This window comes from Meles meles, chromosome 17 (genome assembly GCF_922984935.1).
Source record: "Meles meles chromosome 17, mMelMel3.1 paternal haplotype, whole genome shotgun sequence".
NCBI classification, from domain to species: Eukaryota; Metazoa; Chordata; class Mammalia; order Carnivora; family Mustelidae; genus Meles; species Meles meles.
The window spans coordinates 50141747-50160332 of NC_060082.1; the positions used below are offsets into that span (position 1 = coordinate 50141747).

General features: G+C 48.9%; 1 protein-coding gene across 2 annotated transcripts in view; it reads left to right on the forward strand.

Moving 5' to 3' along the window:
- The window catches only part of NMNAT2 (nicotinamide nucleotide adenylyltransferase 2), a 196022-nt gene extending 178848 nt beyond the window's left edge, over positions 1-17174 (forward strand). For both annotated transcript variants that reach the window (XM_045982765.1, XM_045982764.1), the window contains 3 exons: positions 8981-9082; positions 9238-9305; positions 11966-17174. In XM_045982765.1, the coding sequence (XP_045838721.1) occupies positions 8981-9082; positions 9238-9305; positions 11966-12068 (273 nt within the window). In that variant the 3' untranslated portion in view covers positions 12069-17174. The remainder of the gene's footprint in view (positions 1-8980; positions 9083-9237; positions 9306-11965) is intronic.
- The last annotated feature ends 1412 nt before the right edge of the window (positions 17175-18586 follow it).

Below are 18586 nucleotides of genomic sequence, written 5' to 3' on the forward strand. Positions count from 1 at the left end.
ACTAGGTACACGGTGAGTCCTGCTTATCCTACCAGAAAATTCTACCATCTGGAGTTTGCCTGGAAAGGTTCCATTTTAGGGTTTTCAGTTCCTGACCATGAGATTTCCAGGGGTGACGTATATGAGACCTGTTTCTCTCCCAGGTTTCTTCATTACCCGATGGCCCACGGGATGCTTGTTGGCCACAGACCTCTGTTTAGTGACCATGGGCCCAAACCCCGGCATCTGCCTGTGCCTGGAGACAGGAGGTGGGGAGAAGAGCAAAGCGCCTTGGGAACGTCACACGCTCTGGACCCGCACCCCAGCCTCCCATGTTCAGGAGAGAAGCCACACTAGTTCAGACATGTCTGGAGAGAAACAGGAGTCTCTCCACCCTTCTGTAGAGAAAGCTCCAAGCGGGCTGGGAAGCAGCTGAGTTGGTCTGTCCCCCAGCGGGCTTTCTCCAGCAGGGTCACCAATTCCCCCGGAGTCCATCTAGCTCTTGCAGTCGGGACTCCTGAAGCAGTGCTCTCCATCCGGAAGTCTCATATCACAGCCAAAGGAACAACCCCACCTCCTAACTCATCCGTTGGACATTTCCTATTAGGCACAAAGATCCATTAGCCCACGAGGAATTCTGACCTCCTCTGACCAATGACACACCCTTCCCCTTACATTCCAGGGGGAGAAAATTCCATACATATTCATCAAGATTCTCTCCAGGGGATACAAAAGAGCTGCTTGTGTGGCCAGGCAGTTGGTTTTTTCATTCTTGATTCCTGAGAGCAGTCAAGACCCAGGCTCCTGGGCCAGCCCTGGAGATCAGCAATTGGGGTTGGGGGAGAGGGGCCAGCCCTTACCATCTCTGGGTGTTTATTAGAGTTGGTCTCCCCTAGGGGACCTGATCTTTGCTGTGCGGCATCCTGGCGCCAGCACCGAAGCAGGTATCCAAGCATGGAGCAGGCTCTGTGGGAAGTCAAGGCCAGAGGAGAAAGGGTCAGCCATGGACACACACTGCTGAAGCCGGAAGCTGTTACACTCACTCCCCTCCCACAGATAAAATCAGTGGTCTAGGGCTCTTACGCTGTCAGCGGCTTTGTCCGTCATATTATAATGGAAGGCGGTCTTGCAAATTAATTCTGATTCCAGCATTCTTTCCTTCAGTCAATCTTTCAGCTAATACTTTCTGAGTTTCCGAGCCCAGGATGAACACAAGCACGTTGTTTGTCCTTAAGGCACTTGCAATCTAAAAATATCTCTTTTTTAATATTAGTTTTTTATAGTGCATAAAATAAAATTGTAGGAGGACTAGAAGAGTTCCTGAAACTAACAAGCGCTAAAAAATGTTGCCTGTTACTCATCTATTGGTTTTTAAATATTCATTGAATACCTACCAAGTGCCAGACATTATTCTGGGGCTGACTGAGCAGGGAGAGGAAAATAGACAAAGCTTCCCACTGTGTGCACTTTGCTTTCTAGTGGGGGAGAGAGACAGTAAAGACTTGGGTGTTGCTCGTGGATTAGCTCAGTTAACCCCTAGCACACTCCTGAGATGGCACAAGCCTTCAGATCTCATCCATAAAAGACAGTGAGAAGAATGAGAAATTTATATATTTCATAGCAGGTTGCAAGAGGGGAGCACTTGAGCTGGGCTTTGAGTAATGGACAGGGTTGGGGTAAGTGGGTGGAAAGATGGGCTTTTCGGTTGCAGAGAAGACTGAAAGATGGAATGGTGGGAATCAGAGGTTCTGGGGATATGGTTCTGGCTGGTGGAAATAGATAGTTTATCTTGGTCTTTATGTGAGAAGCTTTTGACTTTTCAGCAAACAGGCAAAATCATTCAGTTTAATGATTAAATGTATTAGCTGCTTTCAAATGGCATTTGCATTTCAAATGAGCAAGGGGCAATAATTAACCCAAAGGAATGAAAATCTAAAGGCCGAACGGGAGGCACCAGAGATGGGCGGGTAAGGAAATTGTGTTTTCTTTTTCTTTCTTTTTGTACTTCTTGAAACCCAGCATTGCACAGGCTGGCTCTAATTGGCTGTACCCTACATCTTTCCAGCCAACCAGCCTTGGGCTAACTGCTTCCTACATCTACCAGCTATGGGAAAACCACCAAAGAAAATAAACAAAGGAAGAGCCTGGGGCACTAGCCTCTCCAGAAGAAATCCCAGGGCTCCAGGGCTCATAGAGCAAAAACAAACATTTGGTCTTTTAGGCTCAGATGGTTTTTATCAGACAGTCCAGCCCCAGCCAGGAAGCCCAGTGGACACTTCCACCCCAGGGGATTAGGCCCCCACACTGATAAAACCAATGTCGAATTTACAGGCTCTAGGGAAGGAGGCTTAGCTCCTATCATGGAAGATTCTGGTTCTCGTGTGAAAGAGACTGTTGGTTTGGTTTTCAAGCTTCTGTCTGAGTCTGGAATCTCTTGCCTTCCCACACCCCGCAAACTGGAAATGGGAATGGGGGTAATTTCCTCTGGGAAACCCCTTTGAGGGATCATTTATTTGCACTTAAGAGAGCCATTCTGGAAATGCCTTCCCACTTTCTCAATGCTGGTCCTACTAACCTCTTGCCTTGCTTTCCCTCCAGAGAGGGACAGAGGCCAGAACAAGGATGGGGTTTTTTTTTGCTGAAATGGGTGGGGCATATTTCAGAAGCCCCTAACCCTCTGTGTGGCTTCTGCTGGACACCGTTCCCGGCACCTTTTGCAACCCAGCTAGACATAGACAAAATTATATCCTCCAGGGGGCGATGTGGAGTAATGAACGGAGGAAGCCCATGACAAACCGGGAGAAAAAAGAAAATTCTTTCAACGCAAAAAAGTTTCAAGTCACTAAAATGTGAATCTGAAGAAACAGATCTCGAAGGGGTTTGATGTGTCAGAAAGAGCCTTTGAAGCAGACCAGAGCGGGTTCAAATCACTAACTAGCTAGTCTATCTCACTGAGTCTTGATTTCCCTATCTGTGAAGGGAGGACTGAGGCCCATATGTCAGAAGACCACTGTCGTAAGGGTTAAGTATAATAATCAGGAAAGTTCCCAGTACTGTGCTTGGCACATAACAGATGGCTTAACACCTGTTTGTTTCCCTCCTTACCGATAGTCCCTTGTCCATTCCCGAACATCCTCATCTGGAGAAGAGAACACGGTCTGGGGGACATGGTCAGGATCCTGAATCCTGATTTCAGAATGATCTTACAGAAGATCTAACCACTTAGGCTTGCCTGGGTAAATCAGTGTATATTGGATCCTGCTGTCAATGGAAGTCAGACCTTCTGTTTAAAACACTCTAATGACTTCTGTTCGCAACTGGAATGAACCCCATCTTCGAGCTGGTCCTCGTCTATTTTTCCTACTTCTCTGTGCTTCAGTCCTACCTGTTTTGTTCTGTTCTGTTCTGTTTTTTAATAGTTTTTCCTACCTCAGGGCCTTTGCATTAGGTGTGCCCTAACTAGGAGTGCTCTTCCCCAGATATCCTTGTGTCTGGCCCCTTCTTGTCATTTGGGTTTCAACTTGAAGGTCATTGTGTTTTATACTCAATATTGTACTTAATTCCACTGCATGCATTCTTTTCTTTTCTTTTTTTTTTTTTAAAGATTTTATTTATTTATTCGACAGACAGCTATCACAAGTAGGCAGAGAGGCAGGCAGAGAGAGGAAGGGAAGCAGCCTCCCTGCCAAGGAGAGAGCCCGATGCGGGGCTTGATTCCAGGACCCTGAGATCATGATCTGAGCTGAAGGCAGAGGCTTTAACCCACTGAGCCACCCAGATGCCCCCGCATGCATTCTTATTTACACTTTGGTTTATGGTCTCTCCCTCCTGGCAGGTAAGCGCTACGAGTATACTAGGTTTGCCTGTCTTATTTGGCAGCACCAGGAGAATGCCCCATTTGCCATGAGATTGTGGGATGAAAGAGTATCTCCTCCTTGGGTGGAGGACCTTAGCCCATCGGAGAGTTTAAGTACACCATGAGATGCGGCCCAAACTTTTACCAGTTACTATAAGGCATTAGCCACGACAAGGTAGTAACCTGCCCTTATCCTTCAGAGCAGCAGACACACTTGAAATAATTAATCATTTGTTTAATGCCTCCTCCTAGGTAGTGATTGATCCAAGAGAGGAAGCACGTCTGTCTTGCTCAACCCTCTGTCCCTGGTGCCCAGGAAAGTACCTGGCTAAGAGCACAGGGCATCGCCAGCCCAGAGCATCCCGCAATTCCCACAGTGCAGATCTTGAAATTCAGCCTCCTGGAAAGATGATGATAACTTCCCGTTCCTTCCCGATCTGCCGCCTGGGTCCTCATGAGTGTTCTCTCTCTCAAGGCCAAGTTGCTTCCTCCCTCAACATGTCTCATATCCTTCCTTCAGATTCCCCACATTTGGGGAAGCAGAGTCCACCCCCTCCCTCTTCCTCTTCCCATCCCCACCCCTGCCTCCCCTGGGGAGCTTTTGACCAGAGGATGAAAAGATATGATCAAAACACGGTGCCTGTGAGCAGGAAGCTGAAACAGGATGCATGTCACAGACCCCCACCCCACGCATGACCTGCCAGAGCTCAACTGAAAGGGCCAGTGTATGCTGGGTGGCGGCGGGGGCAGGGGTTGGGGAACTCTACCCAATCTCGCTAATTGTGGCAGAGCAGTATGGGTTCATACTGGTCAGCGTCAGGAACAGGACTTGCCAAGCGGAACAGCTCTGCTCCCTCGGCTCCTCACCCACCTCCCCACCCCGAGGCAAGACCTTCGGGGAGAACTCTTCATGAACAACTCTTCATGAACACGCGGGAGAGGAGGGCTCCCCTCACACCAGAATAACAGCTCGGTCCTAGGGGCCTGGGTGCGCTCCTGCAGGCTCTGTGGGCAAGGAGATCCTGAGTAACCCTCTGTTTCCCGGGGTCACATGTCCGCCCCAGCGCCCTACCCCCCCACACTCCCCAGGGCACAGGGTGACATCCTTGTCCTCGTTTTTGCTGGAATCCTCCAAGGGGCTTGTCTTACGAGTATCTCATTTTGACCTCATCCCAAACCAAGCCAGAGAATTAGCAGCTTAGGCAACTGCCCATGTGATTGAAAGCAACAATTCCCCAGAGGCTGGTGCCCAGAAGAAGGATTAGGGAGCTTTGTAAGGACAGAGGCTCCAGCACATCCTAGACATGTCGGATCAAAATCCCGGTGGGGGAGGTCTGGGGGCTCTCCTTTTGGGGCTGGTTTTAAAGCTGCCCCAGGTGCTTCTGCTCGCCAATCAGATCAAATCTGGGAACCTGCCAAAGGAAGCTTCCCCCTACTCGTCATGGGGCCTGAGAGTCTATCTTCTGAGTAACGTCCTTGGGCCTCCCAGAGCTCCCATGAGGTCCTGCGGGCTCGTCTCCAGGTCCCGAGACAGGGAGAGTGTATCAGCTCATGCCTCGACGACAGCTGCCAGACGAGACTTGGAAGGGATCTCCTTTGTCAACAGCACCGATTAAGCACGTATGAGCCACCAGGTCCTTGTCCCCTGGGGACAGAGCGGTGAACAAAACACACAAATCTCCCTCCCTTCATGGAGGTTACCTTTATAGCAGGGAGAGAAAGAGACAAAAGTCAGGCTGGACAAAGAAAATATATAAGTTATTGGACAGACATGAAGGGTAAGGAGGAGCGCAAAACCCAGGTAGGGGCAGGGGCTGTGCAGGTGTGGATCTCAAGTGCGTCTGCATGCCTGGCCCCTCAACTTGAAAAAGCCTGGTCTCACTGCGAAGGGGACATTTAAGCAAAGACTTTTGAACCAGGAGTAGCACAATCTATTTTAATATTATCGCTCTGGCTGTTGGGAATAGACTGAAAAGGGCAAGAGAAGAGCAAGGAGACCAGGGTGATCTAAGTGAGAGGTGATGGGCATGAGTTCATCTTCAGTTGCTGCAGACTGGTGGCTTAAGGTCTCACAGAGGAGCGCCTGGATGGCTTGTTCGGTTAAGGTTCTGACTCTTGGTTTCAGCTCAGGCCATGATCTCAGGGACGTAAGATCGAGCCCCGAGTCTGGCTCTGTGCTCAGCGTGGAATCTGCTCACCCCAGGGGTCCAAGGACTGAAGGGGGGGGGACTCCAATGGCACAAGGTTAGGAACATGAGAAAGAACCAGCACAAGGAGAGCAAAAATTGCACGTGCTGAGATAGGAAACCAGAAGACACTAGTTTCCTGGGGGCCAGGTGAAGACAGGAGATGGGGTTTGGTGGGGGGGTTGGAAGGACAGCTAAGTCCCTGCGTGAGATAGATACCTATGGGACCAAGGGCACGCCTTACCAACTCTAGCACATGGCATCTCTCCCCACCCCAGACACACACACACACACACCCAAATACCTTCTAGCACGGAAATCAAGCCCAGTGTCCTAGGATCTAGGCAAAGGGGCAGAAAGATCTGCTGTCCCCAACCCAAACTCCTGCAGACATGCAGCTCGGATGTGGTTAAGTTCTGTGTCTTGTCCTGTAGACCCCACCTCCCTCGTTCCATCTGCGATTCCCGGGGGGCAAGCCTGTCACCTGCTTCTGGGAAAAGAAAACATCTTAGGTAGGCAGCAAGGTCTCCCTCTGCTTGCCACCCACTGAGCCCGCTGGAACTCTTATTGATTGGATGCTCAGATCATTCGTTCCTGCGTGGAAAGCACCAGCTGCACTCATGTTACCCATAGGGTGACTTCCCCGGTGAGGCCGGACTGCAGTCTGAACCACTGTTTTCATGCTTTAACGAGAAGCCTCCCTTTAACTAGCCCCCGTATTTCACTCATCGCTTACGGAACATCTGCCAAGTTCTCGGAATCAAACCGAAGGCAGACCCTGCATGAGGCCACGTGCACCAGGCATCTCGAGTCTTCTGGTGAGACAGGCAGTTGAGGAACATTCGTGTCTACCAGCTTGGATAGATTCCCTCCCCTCGTCTCCTTCTCCCTCCCCTCTCACTTCTCCCTCTCCTCTCCCTTTTCATTTCTCTTTCTGCAGCCCACCACTTCCCCTGGAGTTTTAAGCAGCGCTTAGACCCCTGGTCCTCAAGCTGGTTGCATATTGGAATCTCCTGGGAAATTAAAAAACAAAAAACAAAACTATTGCTGCCTGGGTCCCATTCTCAGAGATTCTCATGTCACTGTTCTGGGGTGTGAGCTGGGCTTCGAGAGTGTTGAAAGCTCCCCAGGGGATTCTAATGCTCCGCCAGGTTTGGGAACCAGTGCCTTGGTGACCTTCTAAGCCGTGTGTCCCAGCGCAATACTTGAAAGCTGTGGAGGGAGGAGCTGGGTCTACCTCCAGCGCCTGGCCCGGCCTCTCCCTGACATTCCTGGTTTCCAGGACAAATGCTTGGCGCAGGTTTGCCCCCGCCGAGCACGACCGACAGCTGCAGCTCATCCCATAATGCTGTGTCCCTAACAAATGACACGATCCGGTGGGGACTCTGATACCCGCTACCTAGCTTCTAACTTCTCTCCGCAGCTTCCCTCCTAGGGCACCTTCCACCAGCTTTCTGTGTCGCTCCTGCTGCGCTCTAGCCCCGGTTGTGAGCAATGGCAGAAGTAGGGGAAAGGTGGCTGGAAACACCCAAGGGCATGTGTACACGTGCCTGAGCGCACACAGACGTACGCGAACAGAATCAGTGAATGAGACTGAGAAGTGGGATTCTGCTCGTATCGAAATTGTCTGATACAGAAGAAGTGGCCCAGTGCTCCCTAATGTCTGTTTTTGTGGCACTGATTAGAGGAAAGACCTGGGTCCCTTGTAACTGGAGCACGTCTTGCACAAGGAGCTGCCCTGCTTAGAAGTAACCTGTCTCCCCCTCCCTTCTCTCCCCATCTGGGATCCTTAATTGGCAAGATCTAAACAGCAATATGCCTGGGCAAGATCCAAGTCTATTAAATGCCATAACTTTCAGGCTTTTTGAAAATAAAAATTGGCACGAGTTTCCAGAAAGCAACTTGGTAATAAGCCTTAAGATTTTGAAATCCGTTCAGTGTATATCGTTTCATCTAATTATTTTACTTCTTATCCTAAGGAAATAGTCAAAGATGTGGCAAAAGATTTATGCATAAAGATCTTCAACAAAGTGTTATGTATACTTGCAAAAAATCAGAAGTAACTGTACACATTCTGTGAGATTGGTTTAATATATCATGTATATCATAGTACAATGAAATAATCAGACCGTGACAAAAATGCTAAATAAGTGCTAATAAAAAATGCTAAATAAAAAATACAGATAAAATGATTACTTTTTCAGTGTAACCCACTTGTAGTTATACACACTTATTTGTAGAGAAGGAAACCGTGGACAGAATGCACCACGTAAAGATAGTTTATCTGGATTGTATGATCGTGATTGTTTTTTTCCCCCTGAATTTCCCAAGCTTGTACTCTGTGTATAACCAGAAAAAAAATCATTTTTTTCTTCATGAAAAGGTTTTATTTCTCATTAGGGCAGCAAGCATGGATCAGAGGCTGATCTCAAAAGTGACCCCATAGTCCTCTTCCGATCACTGCCCATGGGCACACGGGTGTTCCAGGCCCTTCTGTGCTCTTTGTCACGCTTGCGTCCCCGGCAGCTCTGACATGGCTGAGCCGGGGAGCATCCAGCCCTCCTCAGGCGTCCGGCTGGGAGCTGGGGTACACCTGCTGGGCAGCGGGACCCGTGTCACCTGGAGGGTGTCTGCCATGTGAGGACTGTGTGTCATTCCTGTCCTTCTTCGTCACAGTGGACCCAGCCAGAGCCTTAGGAATTGGCGATCTCGCCCAGACACGCAGGAGCACGTTTGTTCCTTCCGTCCAGAAGTATTTGTGAACCGTCTTCTGTGGTGGCAGGCGAAGTCCCCACTCGTTCCTGACACGGTGAAGGTTGTTACCCGAAAGAGCTGACTGGTAGGGCCGAGAAGGCAAGCTTAGCACCAGAGCGTGGCCTTCCACAGGGCAGACCAGTCCACCTGCTAAGTAGCTAGCTGGCGGCGTGGTCTCACCAGAGGTCGCTCTCTGCGTTTGCAGATGGAGGTGATCGTCGGGGACTTCGGGATCGTGGTGGTGCCCCGGGACGCAGCGGACACAGACCGGATCATGAATCACTCCTCAATACTCCGCAAATACAAAGTGAGTTCTCCATCTCCTCGAAGCCCGAGCTCTGTGGCCTGCTCCTTCGCCGAGGGGCCTGCTGCAGGGGAGGGGAGGGGGGCCGGAGGCGGAAAGGCGCCTGAGGACTTGAAGGGGGAGGAGTGGGCAACCTGCTTCCTCTGCTCTGTCCCCAGAACAACATTATGGTGGTGAAGGATGACATCAACCATCCCATGTCTGTCGTCAGCTCAACCAAGAGCAGGTACGTTTGACGCACAGCCGGAGGGGCCTTGGTCAAATGGACCGACAAGCGTTAATACAACTTTCCTCGGTTCAGGCTGAGCCGTACGTCTGCTGACCCCTGTTGCCTGGTATTCAGCCTTCTCTGGGGACCTCCTGTATTTGTCCCTAGTCATTTTTTTTTATATATTTTTTTAAGAGCAGGGGGGCAGAGGGAGAGAGAGAGAGAGAATCTTTTCCCCCCCTTAGGTTTTATTTATTTATTTGTCAGAGAAAGAGCCCAAGGAGGGGGAGCAGCAGGCAGAGGGAGAAGCAGGCTCCCCGCTGAGCAAGGAGCCCGATGTGGGACTCGATCCCAGGACCTGGGCTCATGACTTGAGTCGAAGGCAGACGCTTAACTGAGCCCCCCAGGCACCCCAGGAGAGAGAGAATCTGAAGCAGGCTCCACACCCAACACAGAGCCCGATATGGGGCTCGATCTCACAACCCTGAGATCGGGCTCCGACCCAAAATCAAGAGTCAGACATTCAGCTGACTGAGCCACCCAGACGCCCCCTCAGTCATTTTCTTTTAAGGGTAGGGAGATCATTAGCTGGTTTTAGCTGGTTCGTGGGAGGAAGAGGATTTTTTAGTTTGAGACTCTTTAGTTCGAGGTGTTGATGAAACACTGTGTTAATGAGCAAAGAGGCCCAATAGTCATGGTTTCAATAAAAGAAGTGTTTATTTCCCTCTTACTGAAGTCAAAAGAGATCGAATCTCTGACCTCTCCCACGTGAAGCTTCTATCTGTGGGTCCACAGCTGCTGTGGGGCCGCTGGAAAGGGAAGGAGCTTTGTCCTTAGAAAGGTGGCTCGGCGTTGCATATACCAGTTCCCCCTGTGCCCCCGGGCTCAGCCCCCGTCGCGCGGCCATACCTTGCTTCAGGGGAGGCCAGCAAACGGACTTGATGTGCCCGGCTTAACCTCGGGAGGTTCTATTACTGAACAGAAGAACAGAGAATGGAGGCTGAGGGCCAGGTGACAGTCTCCGCCACCAACCCCAAGCAGAGACGTCTGGTGGTACCGGGAGATCTATGAATATGGAGGTCCGGGAGTGGAAATGGAACTGAAAGCCGTGAGCACAAGAAGTGTAAACTACATTACGAGTATGGCTGACCTCCCAGGGAGAGTCCCTGAGAAGAGAAGCATTTAGAAGGCTCAGGAGCCGTCAGACCAGCAACGGCGCTGGCCCAAGAACCAAGGCAGGCGAGAGAGGGTGCGAAGATGGAGAGCCTTGTCGTCTCGGCCACATATTTCCTAGAAATCAGGGGGCCCAGCATTTTTAAAGGTCTGCTGGACTTCCTCCCTGGAAGGTGATTCCGTAGACACCTCCAAGAGGAGCATCAAACTGTAAGGCGAGAGCTGAAGCCCAACTGACAAGGGCCGCGGAGGGGAGAGGGGAAGTTTGGTTCCAAACATGGCTGCAGGATGAAATTACCCCACAAACTTACACAAGCACACAAATTCCTGTGTCCCCCTCAGTCCCACTGAGTCAGAATCTGTGGTGGATGAGCCGAGGGATCGGCTTTCTGGGGGATTTTATTTTTTTAAAGATTTATTTATTTATTTGACAGACAGATCACAGGTAGCCAGAGAGGCAGGCAGAGAGAGAGGGAGAAGCAGGCTCCCTGCTGAGCAGAGAGCCCCATGCGAGGCTTGATCCCAGGACCCCAGGATCATGACCTGAGCTGAAGGCAGAGGCTTTAACCCACTGAACCACCCAGGCGCCCCTCTGGGGGATTCTGGTCAAGTTAGGATTGGCACTTGGAAACCAAGAATATAGGCCGTTTTTTCCAGAAGGCTCCCTGTGAACCATGCAGGGAGGCATGTAGGGACCTGGCTTGCTTGGAAGATCAGGACAGTGTGTGCACCGAAGAGGCCGTGAGCCAGCCTCTGAGGGGGTCTCACAGGGCAGGGCTCACTGCCTTTCAGAATCTGTATTTCTGGAGGAGCACGTGCAGTTTTTACAAACAGCTCCTTGGGGCCTGACATTCCCAAGACCATCCTATGAGCAGAGAATGGGAAGCAGCCAGACCACGGCTGGTACACACAACTGTGAAGAAACCAAGTGCCTCACTGGAACCTTTCGTACCTGGTAGTGCCTTCCTCCTTCCTCCCTGCCTCAGAGGAGGTCACCTTCTTCTCTGTCAGGGCTCCCAGGAGGGGAAAGTGGTCCATCAGGAGATTGCTTGTCGTGAGACCATGATGCGGAGAAACGCGAAGGAATAAGATAACAGTCAACACGTTCAAATACCTACTGTGTGCTTGGGCTATTCTAAAGGCTTTGCATGACTCCTTTAAGCCTTTTATTTTTATTTTTTTTAAATCCTTTTAATAACTGAAGGAGGTGGGCCCAAATATTTGCCTCATTTTTACAGAGGAGAAAACTGAAGAACAGATGGGCTTAAGTAACTTGCCTAAGGTCTCCTGGGAAATGGCAGAGCCAGGATGGAAGGGAGTCCCCAGGGCGGGGAGGAATTCTGGGGCAGGCGAGCTGTGTCCCCAAGAGGGAAACCATTTATGGAGCCTAAGCAAACGCAGAGGCTGGGTTGTCGGGCAAACCCCTTCCCCGGGAGAGTGGGCAGGCGCGTCCTTCGGCCTTGGTCAGGGAAGGCGTCCTCTGACTCCCGTGTCTTCTCGTCCAGGCTGGCCCTGCAGCACGGGGACGGCCACGTGGTGGATTACCTGTCCCAGCCGGTCATCGACTACATTCTCAAGAGCCAGCTGTACATCAACACCTCGGGCTAGCATTCCCCCGGCGCTCCGCTCCACTCTCCCCTCGTCCTCCGGCAACACACTGGCCCCTCCAGTCTCCGTCAGTGCCCCCGTTCTTCTCCTGCCTCTCTGTGTCTCCATCTCCTCATCTTGACTGTTCCCCCCACTTGCTGACTCAACCCTCCAGAGTGGGGGGGACCTGCAGAGAACCACCGTACACCCTACTCAGCAGTCATCTTTGGACAGACTCTCCTCTCGTCTCCGGGTTGGGGGTGGGTGAGGGAATAGGGGTGGGAGTGGGGGGAAGTGCAGTCCCTGGAGACGTGCTGGTGTCTGTCTCCCAGCATGCTCTAGAGAGCGGCTCCGGTGCCCGTGCTCCCAGCATGCTCTGGGGAGGCGGCTCTGGCTCTCGCCTTCCCAGCATGCCCTTTACCACGAAGGGCTATTTTGTTCTTTCTTTTCTTTCTTTAACTTTTTCTCTTGTTTTTTGTTTTCTTTTGTTTCGTTGTTCTTGTTGTTGTTGTTCACTCCTCATAGAATTTGGATGAAATCCGTGTCCGTGGTTCTTTATGTTTGTAGTCTTGATGCCTTCCTGTGGTGGTAACTTCCCTTTGGATAGGACACCGTAGCCAGCCTCAGCGTGAGAGCTGCACCCAGTAAAGAAGGCCAAGCCACCGCCACCTTCCCGACACCCCCCACTTGCCCACTCACGCCCCACACACCCCCACACACAGCAGCTGCCGACTAGGCTCAGGACCGAGGCTTTCAGTTTCCAAAACCTGGGAGGCAGGTCTGGGAATAGTAGGGTTTCTCAGAAGAATTTGTGTCCATTTCCTTAGTTTCAGAAGACCATTGTCCCGATGTTCTGCGCCTGTGATCACACAGAGCCGGTCCATCCCTAAATCCAGGTGGCATCTGTATGGATCCTCCTTTGGGCTTTGACTGATGGCAGAGTGGGTTCCCTGCCAGCCCAGCGTTCCCAAGAATCCTTCAGGTCACAACCTAAGCCCTTGGAGGTCCTACCCAGCCACGTTCCTGCCTCTGAGAAGAATCACCTATTCAAGGCCAAATCCTACTAATGCAGGCATTTCTGAAATAAAACATGCTAGGAATTCACTCAACCCTAGAGATCTTTGCTAATTGGAATTTTTTCTTGCCTGTTTGGCTGGGAACATTTTCTGTCATGATGTAAGTCCAGGATGACCAAGGAGAGAGAGGCTTGTTGCCCTGAACGGAATTAATGGTTCTCACCTTCTCTTCCTACGGTGACCCAGGCGGTGCCCGAGGTCGGTTTCTTCTTGAGACGCAGCACCTCGGCCTTGTTTCTGGAGCTGGTCATATCTCCTGCAGAGCCCAGAACTACAGTCACTGCCTGAGGAAATCTGTCTGACAGGGGAGTGGGTTCACGGAACAGAGATCATGGCGGAGAGGGCATTAAGAGCCACTAGATGGTTTCATCCTTTTTCTAATTTCTTACCTTCCTGCTGCTCCCGCAAAACGTTCTGACAGACTGTTCTAGTTGTTCGGGTCTCACTCATGCCCTGTTTTGAGAGCCAAAAGGAAATTATCCTCTTGTGCTCTAGTCCCTGGCTCTTGGGCTTTTGGTTGTCTTCATAGAATGGGTCCCTGAGCAACAGGATGCTTTAATCAAAATCGAGTACCAGTTACGGCCCCGGAGGGGTGGGCTGAGACCTGACATCAGGGACACCATTCTTCAGGACACATTTCACGTCTGTGGCAGTCTTCATAGCCTCCAGGGAAAGGAACTGGATGCAGCAGTAGAGCATGTTCAGGTAGCATCCAGGAAGGTATTATTCCTTTCAGATTTTGGAAATAATCTCCAGAGGAAGGAATGAAGAACCTATTCTTGGGTCTCAGTGTCTGGTTAAGGACCATGGAAGCTATATGGGAAAAAAAAAAAAAAACAACACCTTCAGAGATGATTAGTTGATTCAACATTCTCCTTTCAAAGATGAGGGAGCAGAGATCCGCTGGATTAAATGGCTGGTCCAAGTTTATACAGCAAGTGTAGAGCCTGGCAAAAGGATATGGTTTCCCTGACCCTTAGGACTTTGTACCACATGATCTCTGTCCCCCCGAGTTCCCCATGATACTGACCAGGTAATGTGTGGTTTCTACTCTTTTCAGCCTTTACCAGGCATCTTTCTCTTAAACCGTGTCTCACCCAGGTGCTCCTCTCCATGGCATTGCGTATGCCAGTCTTGAGGGACGAGGGACAAGGGATGTGATGGGGAGGAAGGTTATAGCTCAGAAATCAAGAGATCTCAGCAGTTTAGAGGAAATCCCCAAATAGTGACCCTCTGAATCCAAGAAAGGATGCTCTGTGGAGAATAGAAAGACCTCAAATGCCCAAGATGACACTGAAGAGAGAGAGAAAGAGACAGAAGAGTCTTTGGGCAAAACAGCCCTAAGCCAAGAAAAGAAAACATTTTCAAGGATGCAAAGTTTATCTATGGTTTAATTTATTTTGAGGATCTCCATGAGCAGACCAGAGAAACCAAACATCTTTTGTCTGTTTGATGCACCCCATTATTCGTATGGGCTCTGTGGTCGGGCCCCCTTTAGCCCACAGCCCATGAGAGGGAACCTGTGGGGCTGGCTGTGCACGGCGGGCGTGGGGTGGGACGGTGCCCAGGAAGAAAAAGAACAGGGGCGTTAGATGTCTGGAATGAAAGGGGGCAGATCTTATCTTGGTGGATCGCAGGGATTGTATTAAAATCGCTTTCCTTAAATCCAAGAAAAAGTGAATTTCCTTTTGGGTAGAATTATCCATTCTCCAAACTGTGCCATTCGTCATTGGCTAGGGGGAGGTCAGAGGCCTCCTCAGTCCAAGGCAGGACACTGTGGCTGGGATCCTAGTACCAGAAAGATTCAGAGTCTGAAGTAGGGCCCCAGGTGCCATGAGGTTGCCCTCTAGGCCCTGATTTCCCCTTTGGGGTCCCCCTTCTTCCTCCAAAGGCCAACTCAAGGCTGGGATGGCTCTGAGATTGGGAGAAAGGCATGGGCTGCAATGATTTTGTTAAGAGGGGTCAGGAGCCTCATTTCCTGCTTACCGATGAAAAACATCTCTCCCGTTCTGCAGAAAGTATCTGATATGGGTAAGAACAGGCAGGAGGGAAACCCTTTGTGCCAGTGACTCTCCTCAAGGAGTGGCCCTCTGGGGAGCTCTGTGCTGCTACCTGGTACCTCATTCACCACCCCCTCCTCCAGACAGTCTCTGGGTCCTTCTTGCTTTCATTTTCCTTGAATGTACATAGGAACAGGGGAGGAAAGTCTCTTATTGAAGTGCCTGAAACCCAGAGCCAGAGCTTCTAGAGACGCTCTTCTTCCCATCTCCGCATGGTGAACCTTCCCCGGCATTCTCTGGTCTCATGCTTCAGCTTCTCAGAAAAAAATAGAAGAACTCACTGTTCTAATTAAGTAGAAAGTGAGGCTCAGTCATCAAAGTGCAGCAAAAGGCAGAGAACTATAGGAAGACATGACTGTATTTTAACAACCGCATCTCCTCTCCCAAACTGACATAAACACACACTTTAGGGGACTAAGAGAGAGACGCATGTTATTTTATTCCATTCATCAAAAGAGTGACGCAAAACTAAATCTGTAGACTATGAAAGGCTCAGGATCTCTCCCAAGGCTACCACAGGAAGGCCGACAGGTGAGATGGGGGAGGATAGACACAGGGACCAATTTTGTAGCTCCTGCAATGAGGACACCCGAGGAATAGCACTGTGGTATAAGAGCACACGCTTTCGGTCAGATTCGTCCAGTCTACACCTTCCTAGAGCTGCTGGGTGGACGCAATTCTTCACGGCCTCTCTTGACTCTGTCAGTTTGGGGTGTCCTATTCGCCTGTTCCGGGTACTTAGGAATGAACTTCTCTCTTTCCCTTCAGTCTAGCCCAGGTCAAAACTCAGTTTGATCCAAACGGTCTCATGGATTAGCATGGGGAGGGGGAAGCTTTTTTTTTCTTTTTTAAAATCACTTTGGTCCCTGAATCTGCCATTTTAAGAGTAAGATTTGCTTTATGAAAATCACTCCATTCATAAAAACTACACTGAAGTTGCAACACCATTTCATAGTGAAATATTTTAAGTAAAATTTTGTTGCTAGGATAGTCATGGACAAAAGTTTTATCAGCAAAATGTTCGAATTACATTAATAAACAAGACAATGCTACTAGTCTTGTGTCTTTGTCCAGAACCTTCTCTGCGAGTTGCAGAATTAGTCACCTTTTTTGTCATAGTCTTACTTGACAGGAGCCGACAGTGACAAAAATGTTCTTAGAGCAGATTTTCTGCCTGGCTTAGCTGATGCCACATGTGTGATATGAAACCATATACAGCCACACCCAAGGGCTGTAGGCAGGAAAGAATAATCAGCAAATTTGTGAACTGCACCTAAGAGTTTTCAATGAAAAAAAAATTGAGTCTTAGAATATACCTAATCTTCAGTTTCCTATTGATTAGCTTTAGCTCCCTAATGAAATTAGTTCTTTATGAAACAAAAATGTAATTGCAAAAACTAAACTTGTAAAAGTCACTTTTGGTATAAAAGAGCCTAAATAAGAAAAATCATTAAACTCACCATTTTGACAGTGTAAACAAGCAAAAAAAAAAAAGAAGAAGAAGAAGAATTTGTTAATTGCTCACTTCTGCTCTATTAGTTCTTATCTCATTTGTAGTTGTGACATGCATTGTGTGTTGGTATAGATCCAAATGGTGATTGTCGTTAGCTAGTATCAGTCGTGATTCAGAAGGTAAAATAGCAATTCCCCTGTAGACTCCTCATTTTGGGCTTAGTCACGTGATTGTCAGATTAGTTGTGCTTTTAAAAAAAAATCATTTTGGTTCTTACTATGTATTTTGTTGTTATTGTTTAAGATTGGAATTAGTTAGCTTCGTGCGTGTCCATCTGGGTTTGGTGGCCCATGGTAATGATGCTTGATATGCCTTGTAAATTGATTACTTGTGTTTATGTCTGCTATATTGGCCACAAACCTAAACACTTTTTTCCTCTGTTCTGAGAGTATGTAATGTTGAAAACTTGTTTAAAATTGGGCATAAACACTGGTTTAGTTTGCTAACTTACATTAACTTATAAAATATATATACTAACTATGAATTAATATTCATGTACATACACATTTCTTCTCATGACCCATTAAAGTAAGCTTCAGGTCTTGGAGTTTCTTAGGAAACTCCATGTAGCCCACAGTGTAAAGGAAGCAGAAAAAAAAAAAAATCTAACCTCTACTTTCCAGGTGGCAAAATTGAACCACAGCAAGAAGCCACAATGCTCCCATGACCCTGCAAAAACATTGAAAGAAGACATGATAAATAAATCCCAATCCTTGAGCCTCATTCCAAACATTGGACATTACTGAGTATCGTCTTCCCCTTTCCTCTGGCCTCCCAAGACTACTGACAAGAAACCACATCCTGGGATAAGGTCTGAAATACATCTGCTAAGAAGCCATAGCCTGTGCAGTTTCATTCCTTACCCTCCCCCCTCCAAACAGAAATCCGTATGAGTCAAAGTAGATGATGATAGGCATAATGACTTACCAGCACAACTAATCAGAAAGCTCTCAGGGGAGAAGTACAAGAGAGTTTTCACTACCAATTAGAAATATGGATGAGAACCAGGGAGGACAGGACAGCTCCCTTAACTTGACAGGGTCAGGACAAGACTGGCAACAGAGGCCAAGTCCTGAGTAGGCTCTCAGCCACACACCCCTTTTCTCTTCTCAGAGGTAATTTGTCAGGTCCTCAGAAATGAGGGAATCATGTCTATACCAAGGGAGTCACATGAGTCACTTTTCCACTTCCCATCTCTTTTCAGAAATCATCTCTCATTTGTCTGGGAAGACAGTCTATGACCTCCTTAACAATTTATCCCATCGAGGAATCCCTTTATGATCACATGGTATTAACTAATGGAATCCCACACCAAGTTCCCTAGAACATGTACTGCTTAATCTCATACTTGGCAAAGACAGACGCCGATCACTAGTTATGCATTCTAATGCATTCTCCCCTTTCAAAGTGTAAGACTGCCCCTGAGACATGGCTTCTTACCCAGGGGCTATATCTCCCAGACCCCTTGCAAGTCAGATGTGGTCATAAAACTGGGTTCTGGACCATGGAACGTGAGAGAAAGTGACGTGCATCCCCTCCCAGGCCTGGCCCCTGAAAACCTTCCAGGTGTCTCCCACTTCTATATCTTTTTCCCTTTCTACTCATTGAAATGGAAATGTTTCCCAGGGCAACCTTAGAAGTCACACGTTGTAAATGGAAGGGTTCTGGAATGACTATGTGGAGGGTCATCCTACCGACCTTCTCCCCATTCATTACGAGAACAAGAAAAATGTCTACTGTGTTTGAGTGATGTACATTTTTAGGTCTCTGTAACACAGTGGTTAATCTAACCTAATTAATAAATATACATTTCCTGGGCACTAGTCGTTAATTACAGTGAGAGATTTATAGGATATATGATTTAGTATGCCAAGACAGGATTATAAATTC